Source organism: Neltuma alba, unplaced genomic scaffold (genome assembly GCF_004799145.2).
Source record: "Neltuma alba isolate B1F8T4 unplaced genomic scaffold, ASM479914v2 tig00010436_pilon, whole genome shotgun sequence".
In the NCBI taxonomy this organism is placed as follows: domain Eukaryota; kingdom Viridiplantae; phylum Streptophyta; class Magnoliopsida; order Fabales; family Fabaceae; genus Neltuma; species Neltuma alba.
In genome coordinates, this window is record NW_021635332.1 from 123575 (window position 1) to 144081 (window position 20507).

At 33.2% G+C, this 20507-nt stretch overlaps 2 protein-coding genes across 3 annotated transcripts; both read right to left on the reverse strand.

The window, feature by feature from the left end:
• Positions 1–113: 113 nt before the first annotated feature.
• LOC114756567 (uncharacterized) lies at positions 114–4010 on the reverse strand. Of its 2 annotated transcripts, XM_028945514.1 has the most exons (8): positions 3947–4010; positions 3754–3865; positions 3337–3591; positions 3020–3100; positions 1460–1588; positions 1256–1318; positions 849–973; positions 114–530 (listed from the first exon to the last, which is right to left on the reverse strand). In XM_028945514.1, exons 3-8 carry the CDS (start codon positions 3427–3429, stop codon positions 338–340), a joined length of 684 nt encoding a protein of 227 aa, XP_028801347.1. In that variant the 5' UTR covers positions 3430–3591; positions 3754–3865; positions 3947–4010; the 3' UTR covers positions 114–337. The 2 variants fall into 2 exon arrangements, with proteins under 2 accessions (XP_028801347.1, XP_028801348.1); XM_028945515.1 differs by lacking the exons at positions 3754–3865; positions 3947–4010 and adding an exon at positions 3675–3753.
• Positions 4011–6124: 2114 nt separating this feature from the next.
• LOC114756566 (7-deoxyloganetin glucosyltransferase-like) lies at positions 6125–9935 on the reverse strand. The gene is made up of 2 exons (XM_028945513.1): positions 9411–9935; positions 6125–7386 (listed from the first exon to the last, which is right to left on the reverse strand). Exons 1-2 carry the CDS (start codon positions 9922–9924, stop codon positions 6407–6409), a joined length of 1494 nt encoding a protein of 497 aa, XP_028801346.1. The 5' UTR covers positions 9925–9935; the 3' UTR covers positions 6125–6406.
• Between the last annotated feature and the right edge of the window lie 10572 nt (positions 9936–20507).

Genomic DNA, 20507 nt, shown 5'->3' on the forward strand with positions numbered 1-20507 from the left:
GCCTATATTCTGGAACCTGACCAAGTTCTTCCGAAACACCATTAACACATGCTTTATCAATGTTGGACTGCTAGCAAAATAACTGCCACTGAGCTAATTTTAACCACAACAAGTAAAGAAATCATGTGATAACCAATTATGAACCTCTTATTGCATCACACTTCTAATACATAACAGTTTGAAATTGAATTGCGACATTCTTGATAAGATAAATTGTCACATATGATGTCTGCAAATTAATCTTCGTTCTGATTCTTCAAAAATGTGATCACAGTATACCAGTAAATGCAATAGGGCCATAAAAAAAATGGCTGCCTTTTTTCTAGGAAACAAAATATCAGATGACTTTCCTGAGCTCTCCAGTAAGCAGCGCATATTTGCGGTGTTGGGATAATATGGGTGGCACTTGGACTGCTTCTAACCTTGATTCTAACTCAACATAAGTTGAATCCTTGTGTTGATTAGCTGCATTCAATATTGTCTGCAAGATTTGCAGGGTATCTCCATGGCTGACTACCAAAATGGCACATCTGCACAATGGGAACCAATTCTTTTAGGCTCTGAGTCATAGAACATGAATCAAGTATACCATAACATTCTTTAAGTGAACTGGGATGAGAGTCAAATATAGTCATAATAGATGTAATGATTCAGAAAAGAAACAGCTCCATTTAAATCACAAGAAACGTGCATTTTGAGTTTAAGATCCATTTACAATTCAAGCTGTTAATTTGCAAGGTTGTTGCTACTCCAGGTTTCAGCAGAGGTGATGCCCTATAACATGCTGAAATAGACAAGACTTTCCACAAGTTGTTTAAATATTCAACGCTTGAGATGAAAATCATTACCCTGCGAATTCTGACTCCATGGCAGCCATTGCCCTTGCCAGTCTACAAGCAACATCCTTGACACTTTCTCCTCCTTCTGGCCTTGCAAATGGATCCTTCTCATCAGCATCCCAAATCTCTGCATACTACTAATAACGACAAGAAAAAACTACCGCTTGTCAAAATTACAGATGGGATGAAGACACTGAACGCTTAAAAGCACTAGTTTTATTAGACAGTGGCGTTGCATGGACTTAACCAGAACCTGGCCAATGATTGGATTTTAAATATCCAATATCTCTATAGCCAAATGGTCACCCAAGAAAAGAAAAGAACCTAAATATGAAACAAAAATTAACAGCCCTTCAATTTACCACTTTTATCACCCTTACCACTTTTATCACCCCCAAGAGCCGATGACCAGTTACCTTGTCATGTGATTTAAGTTCATATGAAGGACCAAAGTAGCGTTCTCGTAGATCTTCTATCATCTGCATTAAAAGATAGACATAACTAACGAGGTAAAAAGTGTTAAAAAAATATGAAAACGAATCGAAAAATGGATTTTTCTTTTAGAAAAATAAATGAATGAAATTTGAGGAGGAATTCTCTGGAGAGATTCAACGGCTCACCTTACACTGTGGACCTTGAAAAGGAAGGTTTAACACACTTGCAACAACTTTCGCAGTGTGGCTTGTTCTTGAAAATGGAGAGTAGCAAATGCGTACATTTTCAATTGATATACTACTAGTCTCGAGTTCCTGTCCCAAAAATACCAGCATACAACTAAGGAAGCATGCATGACAGTCATTTGTATTGTTCATATAACACAAATGCATGTGTTTACATTGGAATATAGTCCATGCTCTCTTTCCGCACCTTTTTTAACAGAAGATAGATCTCTAATATGGGTAATGTTGTTAGGTAAAATGATAAAATGATCTTTCTGACATGCCATTCATCATATATATTGTCAATGAGGGATCTTTTTCCCAACAAAAAAGAAAAACAAGAAGAAACTGTGTTAGAAAGAAAGAAGATTACAGGATAAGTTCTCGTAAAATAAGAAAAAATAAGGGCGGGAAAATAGAATAAACATAAGACTTAGGAATGCAACAAAGCTTCCATATCACTCTGAGGATCTAATTGAGACAGTGTCTTGAATAAACCAGTAGATGAAATACCAAAGGGAAGCCAAAAGCACTGCCCTGTCTCACTCTGAGTTAAGTGATGATTATCAAGCCGAACAAGCCATGACAAATACACAGACAGCACATCACCACCAAATTTCAGCCTCTCTGTTTTTTTTTTTAAAATCAAATCTTTGTACCTTGTCAAGAGACACTATCATCAAAGCCAAAAGCCAGATGCAAAGTTCTTCAAGGACACTTAATAATTTACTCCATAAGAACACAGCTACTGGGAAATGCAAGAAAAGGTTTGGCATTGGTTCAAAATTAGACATACACAAACACAAACAATGCATGTATAAGAAGAAAGTTCGGTATTTGGTTTGTGAAGCCGCAACAGGTCATCAGTGTTGATCCTAAAATACTGCTGCCCAAACAAAGACCAAATAAGCAGCCTTAGATTTCCAAATAGAGTTTGTTAAGAAGAACTATATCAAAAGAATCAATAACCAAGATTATGACAAGCAATTATACTTTGCCAGAGGACTATTTGAATCTGATAAAGCATATATCGTCTACAGGCTTTTCTTGAATTAAGCAGGTTACATTTACGCCAATAAATTCTCCCAATGCCATTCAAGATTAAGATATTCAGGTTAATAAGTACATCAATAGACTATAGCGGTCAATGGAAAAGAAACGAAACTTTAATTCTCCTATAACCCTTCTAGACTGATGACCTGACCAACATCGTTAAAACAGAAGTTAACCCCTAAAATATCAACAGAAGTTAGTTCAATCTTGTGGAGAAAATAATCCTTCTACTACGAAATTGAGTATGATGCATAGTCATTTCCCAGTATATTCATACAAGCCCATATACAAATGAAGCAACAGAGAAAATGAAGTTTATCCTTGGACAAAATAAACATGCACACAAGCACATGCTCAACCTAAAACAACGAACGACAATAAAAAGATTATTTGAACTCCCGGAATATTTGTTAAATGGGATGGGTAAAAAATGTCTTGGAAAGGAGAATGAAAAGGAAAAGCAGCTACCTTTAGGAATAACTTTCCAGCCACTTCTGCTTGGTTAACTCCTTCGGAAGCCAATTGGAATTCAGGATTCGTACCATTTTCCTGTTATTTTTTTTCAGTTACTGGTCAAACACTCCATATGGATTTCTTTTCACCTCAGGCTTAATGTTTATGTTGTTGGTGGTGTGTTTCTTCCAGAAAGAATTGAAAACGGCAGATAATCATTGATCATTTATCAGTTACAAGTCTCCTCCAGGTAGCCAAGAAAACACAAGGCCAGACCCAATCTACCGATAGTAAAAGTAAGCAAATGGGAATATAAGAAATCAAAAACGAACCATTGAGGAAACAATAAGGCCTCTCTCATTTGGAATGCTCCTGCCATGCCTCAAAACCCAGTATCTGTTCCGTAAAAACGACGTCCCCTCCATTTCTAGTTCACTGCCTACTTCCTCCCACGCACCACGGTTCCTAGCGACCAGATGCCAATGCCTCAAAATTGAAAAATTGTCCTTCTCTCCTTTTTTCTTAATGGAAATAGAACCCGTGCTTGGCTAGTTGCAGAAGGGTATACTGTTTGATGATTGATAGACCTAAAAAAAGAATGTAGCTTTTATAAATTTCATTTGAAATCTTAAGATTAATTTTCATTTTCGTGTGTGTGTGTGTGGGTCACCTCCCGAAAATTTGGGTATGACCGGCCCAAATCTACCACAAGCACAAGCAGAGGAAGGAGAATCTGAACATAACTATACCTGCAAAACAGAGGAATGAGGAAATTAAAGGCACTAACCCCCTGCAGGGACGAAGAAGGAGAACGGAAGAAGATCCACGGCAGAACTCCACAGCAGCTAGAATTTTTGCTCTCTTTCAGGTCACACATTGTATGATTGAATTAGAAAAATACAAGATATAAATATCTAACAAGCGTGGTAAAGGGGGTGGTACCTGGTTATCCCTCGATGACCATTCCCTTTATCGTTCTGCAAGGAAACCCCCAGCCGTGAAGCCCCTTGAATATTGATTTCGTATTTCTTGGCTTGCCTTTTCCTTATGCTGTTTTTTATTTATTAATGGAATAATAATCTAAAATAAATTTCATATTTACATTTATAAATTTTAGGATTAATTTAACTATATAAATTTAATTAAAATTTATGATATGCTTGGATAAGAAGAAAAGTTGAGAGGAGAGAAAATAAGAGGAGAGAAAATAAAAAGAAAAAAAAAACTGAAGGGAAGTTGTGATAATTACTCTTGCTTGGATGGATGAGAGAAAATAAAAAGGAAAAAAAATTAGCATATATCTAAATGACTAAAATGTCTTTATCAAAATATATCATATTTACAATTAAATTAAATTAAATATTACAATAAAAAAATTATACTAACATTAGCATCATCAAATAATTTAAAATCAAGTTATTTGGTTTGTATATATTTTCAGATTATTATATTTTAAAACCAAATTATTTAATAAAAATATTGTCTTAAGATGAAAAAAAGTGAATAACTTTTTAAATATAATAAAAGAAAATAAATATGGAGAGAAAGAGAGAGGAGGGGCAGTCATGGAAGTCTTGTTTTCCTTTCCAAATCTCTCCATATATGGAGAGAAAATTTGAAGAGAAAACAAGGTATGAGGCCCACCTTATTTTCTCCTCCACTTTTCCTTTCCCCACGTTTTCTCTCCTATCCAAGCAAAAGAAAACTTGTTTTTTCTAATGTTTTCCTTCCTAATTTTCTCTCAATCCAAGCAGGGGGTTAGTGTATAAAAACATTTGGATAATGCAATTTGCATTTTGAGGTAGACGAAGTAATATTAAACCCCTCTTTTCATAATTCCATAAATAATTCTGGTATATGTTTAAACCAGGAAGCATCTTGTTTGCTCGAAAAGGAGTTGTTGCGGTTCAAATGATAAGTCGTCAATGCAAATGACTAAATAATTAAATTACTATTAACATTGGACTTCAACTACTTATTCCGATTTCATTTCTCATTGTTTTTCTTGAAGAATGTATATGTAATAGTTACCTGTATTTAACTCTGACCACAAGATGTTACTCCCTCCGTTTTTTATTATAAGAGACATTTGATGCTTATGGCATGTTCCTATATATAAGAGACACTTAAAAGTTGTCTCTACTTTTTTGTGTTGATTTCTTATTTTACCCATATTTATTGTCTCCAACTCACACTCTCTCTCCTTCTTACTTTTCTTTTTTTTTTAATAATTTAATTGTTCTCTTTCATGCTCTCTCTCCTTATTAATGAGGGTATTTTTGGGAAAAAATTATATTTTTTACACATTGATTGTTCTTAACTAATTTTAACTGCTTTTTTTATCAATATAATTCGATTATTTGTCTCTTATAATAAGGAACGGAGGGAGTAATGATTTTTCATTTACCTCTCTCGAATAATATGTCATATCCTGATGTGCTGTATCTTTTATTGGATCTTAGTAAATCGTAATGAATGTGCTTAATTAAGGATATTTCTTTTCTCAAAATAAGGATATTAATTTTCTTGATATACCTGCACTTTTTTTGGGTAGAAAAACCACGCAGTATTGCCCCGCCAATAGCTAAAGATTAGTCCTCCTAAAGTGTTCTCCTTTCATCCCTTATTATAAAATCTAATTTTTTGAATAGGTTTGTCTTTTTTTATAAGACCCCTTTTGAGTTTGTCTAAACATTTAATGCATTATTATCTATTTTATCCCTGATTTAATGCATTTAATACATTCTCTTTCTTTATTTATCTTACTATTACTCTCTCACATCTATCCATTTATATATAGGGGTATATTTGAAAAAAAATTACATTTACTGCATATTAATTGCTTTTAATTAATTCTAATTGTTTTTTTAAACCGCGTAATTTAATTAAAATGATCTTATAATAAGGGGATGAAGTAGTAGAATTCAGCAAAGTGGGTTTTGACTCTCCTAAATAAAGTCTTTTCCATACTTACGGCCTACTTCAATGATATATTTGCACTTTAACAAGCAAACAATATTGTGATTCTGAAGATAAAATTAAGGAAAAAATTAAGATGCTCAAATTAAAGCAACAGTGGTAAATGTTGGGGAAACTGAAAAATGGAAAAAGAAAGAAAACTTGCAGGGAGAACACATTCATATCAAACTTCAAAAACTGAAGTTTCATATAAAATCAGCTAATTGACACGTATAACTTATTTTCCTAACACACAAACAAAGGTTGTTTTCCCGTTCTAAATCTCAACTTCTAATTAAATTGAAAATTGAACTATAATGCCCATAATAAGATCAACTAAAATGAAGGACAAATTTTCTAAGTAATTATTGAACTATGTCCCACATTTAAGATATCATGTTGGTCATCTCTCAATAATAGAAAACTCAGGTGAACCCAAACAAGCTAGACTTTAGCAGAACTATTCACTGTAACAAAGAGCCTCTCTTTCATTAACCTTTTGAAATCCTTATAAGCTGTTCCTTCTTCATCAGTTACTTCCATTGCTTTCATCTTCCACTCCAAACTCATTCTTCTCATTTCCTTTCCCTTGTCTCCCTCCATTGCTTCCTTCACAATATCAGCAATCTGTTCTCTATTTATTTCATGCTTGGCCTCAATCCCTATGCCCCATCTTGAGCATGCGAACCAACAATTCGTCGGCTGCTCGCCAGAGAAAGGCCAACAAATCATAGGCACACCTTCACATATGCTTTCTATTGTAGAATTCCAACCGCAGTGTGTCCAAAAGACCCCAATTGATGGATGAGCCAAAACTTGTTCTTGAGAACACCAACTTGTGATGTATCCTCTATCCTTGATCTCATCTAAGAACTCTTTAGGAAGATTTGATGTTTCATTATTACTCTCACCATTGACCAAATTAGGCCTCACTATCCACAAAAATGGATGCCTGCTCTCTGCCAATCCCCAAGCAAATTCCTTCAAGTTTTGCTCAGTCATCACAGCAATACTCCCATAATTGACATAAATGACTGAGCTTGGTTTCCACTGGTCTAGCCACTGGATGCATTTTGAGTCACTTTTCCAGAAACTTAATCCACTTGATGACTTGAACTGATCATTCTCCTTCTCTTGATGAATGAAATGCCTATTGAGCAATTGAAGTGGGCCAATGTTGTATACATTAGGGTTCTTGGCCATGATGACTTCAAGAACTTCACTTTCCAATTCTTGGAATGTGTTAATAATGATGGAAGATGATTTCATGCATTCTTCTGATACTGAAGCTTTATATTCAAACAAGAATTCTGATAGGCTCTTGAATCTTATAAAGTTCGGCAGGTCTTTATGTTGAATACTTTTCATTCCTGTGACCCAATCTAAAGTTGCATCCGAGGTACCATTATTGGCAAAATTTTCATCTGAAAAGCTCACAAAAGATATATATACATGAGAATAGGCAAATTGAAAGAAGTGATAAAGGAAGACATTTATATAACATGTCCAATCCTATGCTAGAAGAAGTTAAGTAACTACTTTTCTGGTTATAAATATAAGACTTATTTTATAGTATAAATCACACTATAAAATTAGTCTTAAATTTAGAACTAGAGGAGTAGCTAGTTTGGGTAGAATCATCTGTAAGATTAACAAGCACTTCGTTTTAGGCTTCTCAAGACAATATGAGACACGAACACGAACTTGGTAAAGACCACGATAAGTGGCACATCCCCTTGTTATTCTTTCAATAAAAAAGAATGAAGTGAAGACAAAATGTGATTTGACGCTCTTTGTACCGTAAACGGCTGACCAACCAACGAACTACTTGGCAAAGGAAGGAAAAATGATGCAAGAAATGAAATTTTCAGAGACTTCCGATATGTTTCTGCCAATTGCTAAAGGATTCATGGATCAAGATACAGACGGGATATATAGGATCGGTCCCCCCTCACCAAGGTATTAGTTGTCAGGTTTTCTTCTTTTTTGCCCCCTTTGTTTTTCTCTTTTGTTCTTTTATTTTCATTGTATTATTTATTTTCTTTTCTATCATCAAGACTCATACTAATTTTATTTTTTGACTTGTTTATTTTCCCTCAGGTTTATGTAATGAATGGGCTTATTAATATCATCTGAATGCATTTAGGAGAAGGGGGTTTGGCTAAGGAAGAGGTGAGGATAAATAAGATGGAGAAGGGGTTATGGAGTTCTTGAGAATTTCCCACTTCTCTTTAAACCTTCTTTTTACTTCATTCTAAGTATTTTGTCTATAAGTGTCTTCTATCTTATTACTGTTAATTTTAGGATTGTTTTTAATTAGTACTCCTCTTGTCCTATTTAGAGGGCGGAGAGAGAAGTTTTTTTGTCCTATTTATAAGTCAGTTTATTATATTTTTAGTCTGAATGTACTATTTTGTCTTTCATTTATTATAGTGTAGGTAGTTATCTCTTTTAAAAGATGTATATATTAAATATGGATAAAATTAAAAAATTGTTATATTTTAATAGAGAGTTGATGCATTTTAAGGTTTTCTTTTTTGTTTATGTGAAATATGTTGGAAGTACATTATAAATAGGACCAAAAGAGTAGTTATTTATAAACACTTGAAATTTATAAATATGATCTTCACTCATATTTTAGGAAGTTTAAAATGTAGGATCCAAGTGCTCAAAACATCTATAATTATTCACATTCAAAGCCTCATTTACTTTACTCAACCACCTCACTCACTTTAGCTCACCTGTTTGTCACATTTACTCTTCAAGACAAGGTACTCTTTCTACTCTCAAATATAAGTTCACATACCAATAAAAATAGTTTAAAACATTAAAATTGTCATAAATTTTAAGTGATTTTCAATGTAATCCTTATTAATTACACTAAATTTCAATGTTATATATTAAGTTCTACTCATCCTTTTTAAATACGGGGATATAAAAAAAAAGAATATTTAATACTATCAAATACCTTATAAAAAGGATGAAGAATTCAATAGCACCTTCTCTACATGAGCCTAGTGAGAGTATATTCTGTTTCTTTTGGTCTTCTCAAAAGTGTATGACTTTTGTTTTGCTCCAAAAAAAAAAAGTGTATGACTTTGCTGCAAAATTTGATTGTTTTAATTTCCGGTTATTGTTTAAAATAAAGATAAACACCTATTTCACCTCGGAGGACCAGCCATGGTCCTAGTCATCCTCATCCCATAATTAATCATTTAAAAATTACTATTAACATTTACAAGTTGAGAAAGAGCTAAAAAAAAAAAAGATAGAACATGAACATAAACATCTTAAGTTATGACTAGTATGTGAATTGTAGAAAGTACTAAAATTTTTCATCAGAAATCTTTACTTATATATCCAGCAATTTCACATTCTGTAATGGCTGCAGTAAGTTTAACTTCCAGTGAGAGAAGAAAAAAATTAAGTTTAAGAGGACTAAACTCACCTTTGAATGGAAAAATGCCTCTTTTAACGAGCTCATCATACTGCAAATATCCCAACAAGCCACATGCTGAAGCAGTCCAAAACCTAATCTCTGGTATTCCAAATTCATCTGCAACTTTTTCCGCAAAGCCCATATTCGCATCAGCAATTATGCAGCTAACTGCAGGAACTCCTGATGAAGATGATAATGAGTTCAACTTCCCTATCAACTCTTTAAGCGGACCATAACAGTGCTTCCTTGTTGAATCAATCAGCGCCGGAATATCCTGAGCATCCGTCTCAGACTGCGGCAAACCGTCCGGTATTGTTTCGAACCGGAAGTCCGGTAAGCCCTTAACAAAGTCTGAGCCGAGGGACTGGGCTAAGCGTTTGTGGATGAACTCAGAGTTGACGAAAGTTACATGAAAGCCATTGGAATGAAGAAGTTTGGCTAATTTCATGAAAGGGTTTACATGGCCTTGAGCTGGGAAAGGCAAACAAACAATATGAGGCTTTTGAGGAGAAGAATCACACATCTTTTTTTATGTGAATGTGTATTTTCTGACCTTTCTGATTTGATCAGTGAAGCAAAGAAGAATGAATGGTGACTTTTGAAGAGATCTTTGGAATGGTAGGAGAAGCAAATTGTTGGGGTTTCTTCACTTTATTAATTAAGGGCTCCGAAATTAAATAATCACATGTGAATAATTGTTTGGGAACATGTTTAGTTGTACTTTATCGTTCATTTCAAGCTCAGTTTATAATTATTTTTAATTAAGTTTTCAAAATTTATGACTACTCAATATTAGTTAAAATTAGTTGAGAACAACAAATATATAAAAAATATAACATTTTATTAAAAATATCCTCATTTACGTGGAATAAAGATAATGTGTAGAAAGGAAAATGTGTGAATACTAAGTACAATAATATGAGTAATTAAATAGCGTAAAATAAAAAATCAACAAATAAGATTTGAGAAACTTGCAATTATCTCTTATAAAAAAAACACGATATATTTCACAATTATCTCTTATAATAAACAACTGAGAAAGTAATTTATAGCGAAAGAAAATTTTTGTTTTTAATTTTTTATTCTCATACGCCTTCGTTCAAAAACAAGGACATATAATAGTGACTTGTATCTAACCAGGGTCCCCTGTTTTAAATGTGCATAACTGTATGTGATGGGACATTTCATGTGCCCTTTTCTCGATGCTATTCTACCAATGATATTGCCCGAGAACGTAATCTAACGGTCTAGTTTTTCTTTCAAAAATATTTTATCCCCTAACGATCCAAAAAAGCAAGGTTGTCAATCAAATAATTAAAGGATTACTGTAAACATTGTCAGCTTGTATGTTCGGTACATGTGTGTGGGGGCGCGTCGTGTTTGTATGACTAAGGGAGTGTTTGGATAGAAATCAAACTATGGTTTTAGAAGTGCTTTTACGGATTACGAAGTAAATATGTGGAGGAGGTTATCTCGTTTTGCGGAAAAGTGCTTCTGAAACCATGGTTTTGGAACACCCAAACAGACCCTAAATAAAATATACTTGCCTTCATTTAAAAATATACACGGGTCCTTTTACACATCCTTAGATCTGTATGCATATTAAAAGGTAGTATTAATATAGTATCCTTAGATCCTGAAATTTAAACTTATTTTAATTTTATCCCCTCAAATATTAAACTCGTGATTTTAGTTCCTGAAATTTAATTTACTTTAAAGTGTTAGTTCATAGAGATATAATAGTATTAAAATATGTTAAAATACCGTAAACGATGTTAAAATAATGATATGAACTCACCAAATAATACTTAATTAGATTTTGTAATTAAAAAAAAAAAAAAAGAACATGTCTTGAGCGCAGAAGGGGATGAGTTTTCAAAAGGGAGCATAATGAACAACTCTTTAGGCAAACAATGAGGGGGAAAAATGATGTTGAATATTTGAGGACTTTTTTTTTTCTATTATGTTATTTATACAAGATTTAGCTAAATGTCTTATAATGAATTCATATCACCACTTTATACCATTTACGAGACTTCAACATATTTTAATAGTGTTATATCTCCAGAAAGTAAAGTTTTAAAATGAACTAGATTCTAAGACTAAAACCAATAAAAAATTATACGAACCTTTAAAAATAGAAAAATAAATTAATTTGACAATCCTTATAGTTTTATCATATTTGGAATTAAGTCCTTCTAGTTTTATTTCTTTTTATTGGATCTTTCCATTTTATTATGTTGAAATTTATTTAATGGAAAATTTTCTTTTAAAATGATTAAAAAATTATTTTAAAATGTCGTACACACCATGAATATTTTAAGATGTTAGGCATCTCAACTCTATTTATTTTTCAGGAAGACATATTGCACATGATCTGCTCTCACGGTCTTGAAAGCCAGTCAACTATATAATAGTACAACAATCCCAGATTATTCCCTTTTTTTTGTTTCATTTGTTTATTTATTTTCCCGACTTAACAAGAATCCTAATAAATAATGAGACACACTACACAAAGTCCCTCGTTGCAGATTTCAAAGTCAGTAAACTACTCACTTCACTCAAATCTGCAAAATATTTTCCTGTAAATCCTCTTTCCAACACCAAATATTGTCTACCGGTCAAATTGCATGCTGAGTGCCTCTCTCTCTCTCTCTGTCTCTCTGTTTTTTCTTTTTGAATAAATACTGAATTTCACTCAATAAAAAGTCAAAACAAACAGCTCAGCACCCAAGACTCCCACCTTCAACAAATTCTACCTCTTGCACAATAGGAAGAGGTTGATTAAAGATACAAAAGCTTGCCTTCATATTATGGGAGGACTTAGCAAGATAATCAACCCAAACAATGTATTCCCCGTTTGTGTGCCTAATGTAAACCTGCCACTCCCTGTTAATACTAACTCTGGCATTATCTATAACGTCCCCAGAAGGATGTTTAGAGTCAAACCCTCTAGTAACAAGATTAATAGCCTGTATACAATGAGTATGCACAAAATTTTTTTTCCTAAACCCGTTGTTCCAACAAATACTAAGCCCATACAAAATAGCAAAAGTCTCGGTAATAGCTGACAGAACTATCATAAGCTTGCAATTGAAGCTGCCAATCCAATTGCCTCCTCTATCCCGGATAACTCCCACAACCATTGTTGCCATTAGGAAGAACAGATCCGTCAACCTCGAGATACACATGGTTTCCCTGAAGGTTGAGGGACATTGTGTCATGTTGTTGTCTCTTGTAGCAGTGTGAGCGGGAGCTCATTAGATCCATATATAGACAAGCTCTGAAAAAACGATCCTTGCCACTAGTAGCATTGTTGAGGTCAGTATTTTCAAACAGCTTCTTACATCTACTATACCAGATATGCCAGCAAATATACCCAAACAGGGTTGACCAAGGAATTTTCTTAGTATACTACTGACCTACATCCTATTTTAAATTCCAACGTAGTTAGTCTGTCCCTTGGAATGAGAAAAAGTGTGGCCTGACCTCCTAAGCAACTACTGATTCCCATTGATTTTTTGCTTTCGGACAATCTCTAATCAAGTGCATCAGACTCTCAGGATCGTTGCACCCAAAAGGGGAACTTGGTGAATCCATTAAACCTCTATTCAAGCGTAGCTCCGCAATATGTACTCAATTATGTGCAAACAACCATAAGAAAGATTTCATCTTTTCTAGGATCTTGCACTTCCATAGCAATCTCCAAATGCGATCAGGCTGTCGATGAGTATCTGCAAGAAGGGAAAAAAAAGAAGAAGAAGGCAGAATTCACAGAAAAACAACAATCAGTAAATGGTTTCCAATAGATTTTGTCCTGTCCTCTCTCCTCAGGGGGTGAGCGTATAAGCACAAGTCTCTCAATAACCTTAAATTAGACCAATTCTCAAACTAGAAAGAAGCCAAGTCTCCATTGCCTATCTTTTTCCCCAAATTTTTTTCAAACATATTCTCCTAGACCGCAAAGATGCTTCTCCAAGTAAGGGATGAGTTGGCCTTCTTTTTAACTATAGGCAAAGGATCTAAGCCGCATTTATACTTGTTTCCCAGGACTTGAACCCACAAAGTGTCTCTTTCGCAACTCAGCTTCCAACAAAGCTTAAGGACGAAAGCTTCATTCTGTTTTCTTAGATCTTTGATACTTAAGCCACCATCTTTCTTGTCCTCTGTTACATGTTGCCAAGATACAAGGTGAATCTTCCCTCAGTTTCCATCATCATCCTAAAGGAAATTTCTATTTTCCTTTTCTAGCTCAGTTAACAACTTTTTGGGTAGGAGAATAGTTTGCATGTGATAAGCAGGAAGAGCAGATAACACTGCTATTATGAGAGTAGTTCTCCCCGCCATAGTAAGACGTTTCTTCTTCCATCCTGAAAGTCTCCATTGTGTCTCCAATAGGACTGGGGAGAACAAAGAGTAAGAAGCTCTGCTATGTATAAGTGAAATTCCCAGATACTTCCCTAGATCACTAGTGAGACCAAATCCCATCTTTTGACTTAGCTCCAAAGCTCGTGTGATAGGGACATTTCTAGAAAAACGGACTTTAGTCTTTATACTATTTACCTTCTGTCCTGAAACCTCACAAAATTTACTAAGGCAATTCATCATGGCATCCACCTGATTCATAGACGCTTCCCCAAACACAACCAAATCATTAGCAAAGAAAATATGGGATAACTTCGATCCCCTTGACTTCAGTTTAATTGGTGCCTACATCCGAGCTCAATAGCATCCTGGGTAATATGATTCAATCTTTTCATACAAAGAGTAAAAATGTACGGATCTATGGGATCCCCTTGTTTGACCCCCCTTGAAGGACAAAACTTTTCAAACACTTCTACATTCCATAATCCTGAAAGGACGAGCTCATGATGCAAGTCATAATGACTCCACAAAGGTTTTCCTCAAACCCAACCTCCTGAAGTGCGTCCTGGATAAATGCCCAATTAAGGTGGTCATATGCCTTTTCTCTATTATTTCCTTTTTTGAGTTTCATTGAATGGATGACCTCTTGGGCAACAATAAAGATATTATCGCTAGTTTGTCTCCCCACAATGAAACTACATTGATGCTTCCCAATTATTTTATTCATGATCAATCATATTCTCTTGCTAATAATTTTTGTAATGACTTTGTAGCTCACATTGCAGATAGAAATTGGTCTAAAGTCTTTGATAGTCTGCGGGGCAATCCAGTTGTCGTTGAGAGATTTTAATTATCTTGGAAGGATCACTAAAGGCTTCTTTCGCCATTATATTAGTCATTAGACTAGATGTTGAAAAAGAGAATCATAATTGAAGACCATGTAAAAAAAAAAAAAACATATAATGAAAACTTTTTAGGAATATTGGGGCAAAACAAAAAAGCATTTTTGGCTGAATATTAGGAAAAATATGAATTCCAAATCATCTTTTTAGTCTTTAAACCACTTGAACATCGCTCTTCTTAAGTCTGGAAATTTCCAGCTTTGAGGACAACAACTTAATCATTATTTAAACATCCTCAGTACATAATCACTTGAAGTTCTTATTTAACACTTTAGGAACATGAAACAGCAAGTCTAAATCAGCTTTCCACATTCAATATTCACCATTTTGGAATTTCTAAGCCTAGTTTAACCATTAAGAATAATCGTCAGTCAAATAGGTAGAGAGCTTTAAATAAATTTTCCAGCTTGAGATCGCATAGCTTCCAACATGCGTACCATAAATATGAAATTTTCATATTTGAATCAAAATGTTGTCTTAAGCATCGTAAATGTGCATGCATGTGATAAAGTCAACCACCACATTGCTTTAATTCATCATCATCTTGCAAAAAATGTAACAGCAAAGGGAAATTGAAGATGGAAAACAACTGTTGATGCTTACGTTGGTCGACAAATGGATTTGCAAGTAACAAATTCCTTCCCCTTCTTCCTCTTCTTCCACTTCGTTTCCTCTTCTTTTTCTTCTTCTTCTTATCAATCTCCAAGCTCTGTTTGTGTGTATGTGTTTAATCTGATCAGTAGAGCAGCATCTGATGGGCGGGTTTATTAAATCAGCTGGACCACTTTGCCCTCAGTCAGAGTTTGCTCTCATTTCCATACCTTGCCCACTATTCTAATCACCAAATCATTTATAGAAATTAATCATTCATACTTTATAAGGATTTTCTTCCTCAATTAACTTCTTTACCTTATAAAGTAATTTCTCTAAAATTTTTAAGCCAAAAATAAATTTCTAACTATTTTTCTTGAATTTTTTAAGAAAATAAATCTTAATAGCGTAAATTAATCCTTAATACTTTATAATTTTTTTTCCTCAGATAGATTCTTTAGCTTATAAAATAATTACTCTAAAAATTTTATCTCAAGAATTAACCTCTATCTATTTTCTTTGAATTTTTCAAGAAAATAGTCTTTTTTTGGGTAAAGGATAGTCCTTTTAACTTCAGAAATTATCTTTAAAATGATTTAAGTCATTTTAAAAAATAAAAATTTTTCATGAATACTAAAAATAATATTACATATTTTTTTGTCACATTTTATTAATAATTAAATAATTTTAATTATTATTTTTTCTAATTTCTTACCTAAATTAAGCTTTTTGGCCATCAAAATATCTTATGGCTTTAATTCTTAAAATAATTCTTTTAAACTTCATAATTTATTTTTATAGAGCCTTAAAATTCAAGATCTTACAAGAATCACAATAAAAAAAATTATGTAACCGAGTTAATTAAACTAAGAATCCATTTTTAATTTCAACTTCTAAGTTTAAAGTTCAAACTTCCATATTTGTAATAAAAAGTTAGTTGAGTTAGTATATCACCAAAAAAAAAAAAAGTTAGTTGAGTGAGTAACATTATCAAAGAATCAACAAAGAAGTCACGTGTCATTAATCCAAATTCCAAAAGAGGTAGTTATGGGGACATAACCCTCTGCCACTTCCTTGCCAAGCCTCAAGTTAATGTTACCCGATAATTATATGTTTAGGTTGTTTTCAGAATTGCTTATAGATGTGGGAATATTTTGGGTTGATCAAGTACATATTTCCATGCACTAGCCTTTAATATTACCTCCAGTCCTTAATACAAAAACTAGTTAAAGATTTAATTTGGTCTTAAATGTAAGAATTTAATTCATTTTGTCTCTCAAATTTGTAGCATATGTTTTTTTTCTCCCTAAAACATCCCTACTAATTGTAAGTGTTCCCAACAAAGGATAATTCCAATGCATATGATTAAATGGGGTAGTTTAAGAAAGTCAATACACATTAACTAACTTGACTAATTTTATTGATCTTCTCAAATTAGTTATATAATTCTTATACGTTCTCCGGTTCTTTTTATAAGAGCCTGAAATTTGAATTGCCTTGATCCTTTTTATAAGAGCTTATTTAGAATAGTCTGAACATTTAATGTATTTTTACTGTTTTTGTTCCTAATTAATTTTATACATTGCATTAATTAAAAAGTTGACAACTTGGTATATTACCTTCTCTTTTATACTTTCTCTCATTATTACTTTATTTTTCCCTCTTACTTGCCCCCTCATAAATAAGGGTATACTTAAAAAAAAAGTTCATTTCTTATATATTTATTACTTTTAACTAATTTAAACTATTTTTTTAATCATGTAATTTCGTTATTAGGCTCTTATAAAAAAGACCAGAAGGAGTATTAAGGATTGGAGGTAGTATTTAATTTCTGTATGGTTTCAAGCCATAGCCTATTGCATTAAAAAAAAAATAAAGAAAGATCATTTGGCAGTGGAATGATCGTATCGGATTTCTTTAAGGGAGAGAGAGATATATATAAACTGACGGGATGATTGAAGAAATTTTCAAATTCAATGCCATACTAAACGCTGGAGAAACGGTCATCAATTATGATCCTCTCTTTTTTTTTCCCGTACATCTCTTAGCCTTAGATTATTGAAAGAGGCACTCAAATTCAATATGCAATTTCAGTCATAGACAATATTGTAGCTGGAAAGAGGATTTACATACTAGCTCTAATTCTTAACTAGTTCTTAATATAAAATATAGTTTGTAGTACAATTTTGAACTATAAACTAGATTTCATATTAAAGATCGAAAGAAGTATTTGCAAATACATTAGTGTCGGATTCATTATAAGAGGAAGGATAGGCACTTGGGAAGACTAGCTTCTGGTTTTATGTCATTTGATTGCCAAAGTGACTTACTAGTATTTGGTAAGAGAGATAGATATGTAAGACTAACGTAAGAAATGAAATTTATTATTATGTGTTGACAAAAATTAGCATTATCGTTCAAGCACACATTTGGAAATTGATTAGTAATTAAAAATATCATAGTTTTACCCTCCATGATAATATACTGCTGTAGGGAACCCTTTCAACATCAATTAAGGACGACTTTTAACGTCGGTTTTAAGAAGACGTGTGTCATTTCAAACCAAGAACAACATGCTTCCCAGTATAGCTTCATCTCTCACCCGAACATTACCATACAAATGTGCAGTGGCTCTAGAGTGAACACGTTCGTTTTGATTTCCCCAAATAAGCCAGGAGACTATAAAGAAAATACCTTTCCAGTAGCAATCTCCATATATAAAGTTACAACTCATATTCTTGTAAATTTGCACTGAATAAGAGAGATTATGTATTGTAATTATTTATTCATTTCGATTGATGATTTATAATTTCAACTATAACAACTCTCTTTCACGCGTTTTATGTTAGAGAATATTCGAGGGAACATACCAAACTTCAAACAACAACAAATGCTTCTTTGTTTAAACATACCACAATTATTTACAGAAATTATTTATGAAGTTTTAATGAAGGGGCATTAATTAAACTTGTTAGTTTTAAGATGATGATGAAGCAAAAGCGACGCGAAAGTTTTGCACCTTCGAAGAATTTTCAACAACACAACACTTGTGTCCCATTTCCAACTGAACACCATCGTTTCAAACTTTCTATATATATATATATATGTATATATTGATTTGAGAAAGTAGTAGTGCGTCTACGTAGAACTCCCTGCAATGATCTGGAATTGTATTGATGTTAATAGTCTGAGAAAATCTCAAATATTAAGTCTGAGAAAATCTCAAATATTAACGGATTTAATTTATTGAATATTTTTTATGAAAGTTTTAAAGAAATTATACAAACAATTTAACGTTTTACCGTTATGAATTATATTTATCGATATGTAGCCCCCCTTTAGCCAAATCTATTTATCCATTGTGGGCTTTGAAATACTAGTATTGCGCTTTTTTCATGTACCACATCGTATATTTATATATGAACATCAAAGTATGTAAAGAATTAATAGCAACGCCAGCCCAGGAGCCTTCCTTCGCTTGGTAGGGAGTGGCAGTTGGTTTTGACTACGTAACCCTCCCTTTTTGTTATTACGCTTGGTTTGTGCCAAAAACAACATTGCTTTATATATATAAATATAATCTTAAAAGCCTGTGATTCATTTTTTATGAAAAAATCTAAAGAGTGTAGTGACTCCAAAATTACCTTTGACCAGTAGCAATCTCCATGTATAAAGTTACAACTCATATTTTTGTAAATTTGCAGAGAAAAATTTCCTGTGAAGAGAAGACTTGATGATAGCCTCCCACAAAGAACAGATTTTTAAGTTAATGGAGAGATAAGATTGCAAATATATATTTGTGATGGACAACAAGCATTTTATGTCAATTTCCCAAGCTAATTTTCCCCCACAAGTTTGTGTAAGACTTCCCATTTAATTTCGCAGCAAAAGCATAACGTGGCCATCTACAAAGAGAATGTGTTACTAATAAAAGAGAATAATATTGGGGAAAGTATAAATAATTTTCTGGTCATTATCGTCAAAAGGGAGCCCCAAAAAACTGCCTGCACTCTAGAAACTAGATATCATAGCAAGTCTCATTTTATTAAATGAGATGGGGGGCAAGGATTATTTATCAGTAATTTACTCTTTAAATTATAGTAGCCATGTTGGATAGAAAGAATTTGATTGTCCTTAAACAAAGTTAAGAGTTCAAACCTTGTGAGTGGAGGGAAAAAAATCATGTTAAAAGAGCTACCTCAATTGAGTCGCACAATATCCGAATCTTGTCATCCAACAATACTTAAATCTAACATGATAATTTAAGGTATCATACTATTATTGTATGAAAAATTTAAATATATTATTTACCAATAGATATTAAAAAGACCTACCTATGCACATACTATTGAAGGCAACTGAAATGGATGTGATTAAAACCATTTGCCTGATAATTAGTAGTACAGGACACAACCTATATGTGATCTTATGGCATGCGCAACTTCCAGGTTGCGATAGATATGCAGCTAATAATATGCTGTGAAATAGGGCAGAAAAATGGTATTATGCGCGTATCATATATCATCGAGGGGAGTTTTTCATGTCCCACACTGTCTGTTTTAATAAGAAAATTATTCTATATAAGTTAGCAATCAGCTTGCCAAGCTTCGTCGGCTTGCTAGGGGGTGGCAGCGGGATTATGTCTCCATAACCGCCTGTTTTGGAATTAATGACACGTTGGTTTGGGCGTGAAAAGAAAATTAATTTCTTCTTATATTTAAACTGAAAAACCCTCATTTATTTTTTATAAAAAAATCCCAAAATATTAGTGGCTCCAGAATAAACATTTTACAAATGTGTAGTGGCTCGAAAGTGAAAATAGATGATGGTATTTTTGACATTTTAAGCCAAGTTTCATTGTCTGTTTTTCAAAAGCAGACATGCTACGTCTGTTTTCTGAAAACACAGATAGAAACAGCTTTATTTCATTATGCCCTTATTCTTAATTTTCATTTTCATTGGTGTCTTGCTCTTCATGTTCCTCCAAAAAGGATGGGGTGATAACAAGATAGAATTGAAATTAAAGAAAACTGAAGGAAAGAAAGGATTGCAAAAAATCGGAAAATCCTGTTTCACAAAGCTTGCCTCATCGTCGTGAAAGATTCCGTGAATGGGCAATCTTTGAGCTTGCATTGGCCTAAATTTTTTCTCCCTGTATAATAGAGTAATTCTCATGTGCCCATGAGAGCTGTTGTGGTCTTCGTAATCTCCTTGTATGCCATTTTGATTTTTATATAATCAAGATGTT

What these genes read in the sequence shown, in the direction of transcription:
- LOC114756567 (XM_028945514.1), bottom strand. Translation starts at nt 3,429, where the DNA reads ATGGAGGGGACGTCGTTTTTACGGAACAGATACTGGGTTTTGAGGCAT. An exon ending in GCCTTATTGTTTCCTCAATG is followed by an intron (nt 3,101 to 3,336) that starts GTTCGTTTTTGA and finishes AAAAAATAACAG; the next exon opens with GAAAATGGTACGAATCCTGA. An exon ending in CTGGAAAGTTATTCCTAAAG is followed by an intron (nt 1,589 to 3,019) that starts GTAGCTGCTTTT and finishes TTTTTGGGACAG; the next exon opens with GAACTCGAGACTAGTAGTAT.
- LOC114756566 (XM_028945513.1), bottom strand. Translation starts at nt 9,924, where the DNA reads ATGTGTGATTCTTCTCCTCAAAAGCCTCATATTGTTTGTTTGCCTTTC. An exon ending in AGGCATTTTTCCATTCAAAG is followed by an intron (nt 7,387 to 9,410) that starts GTGAGTTTAGTC and finishes TGAGCTTTTCAG; the next exon opens with ATGAAAATTTTGCCAATAAT.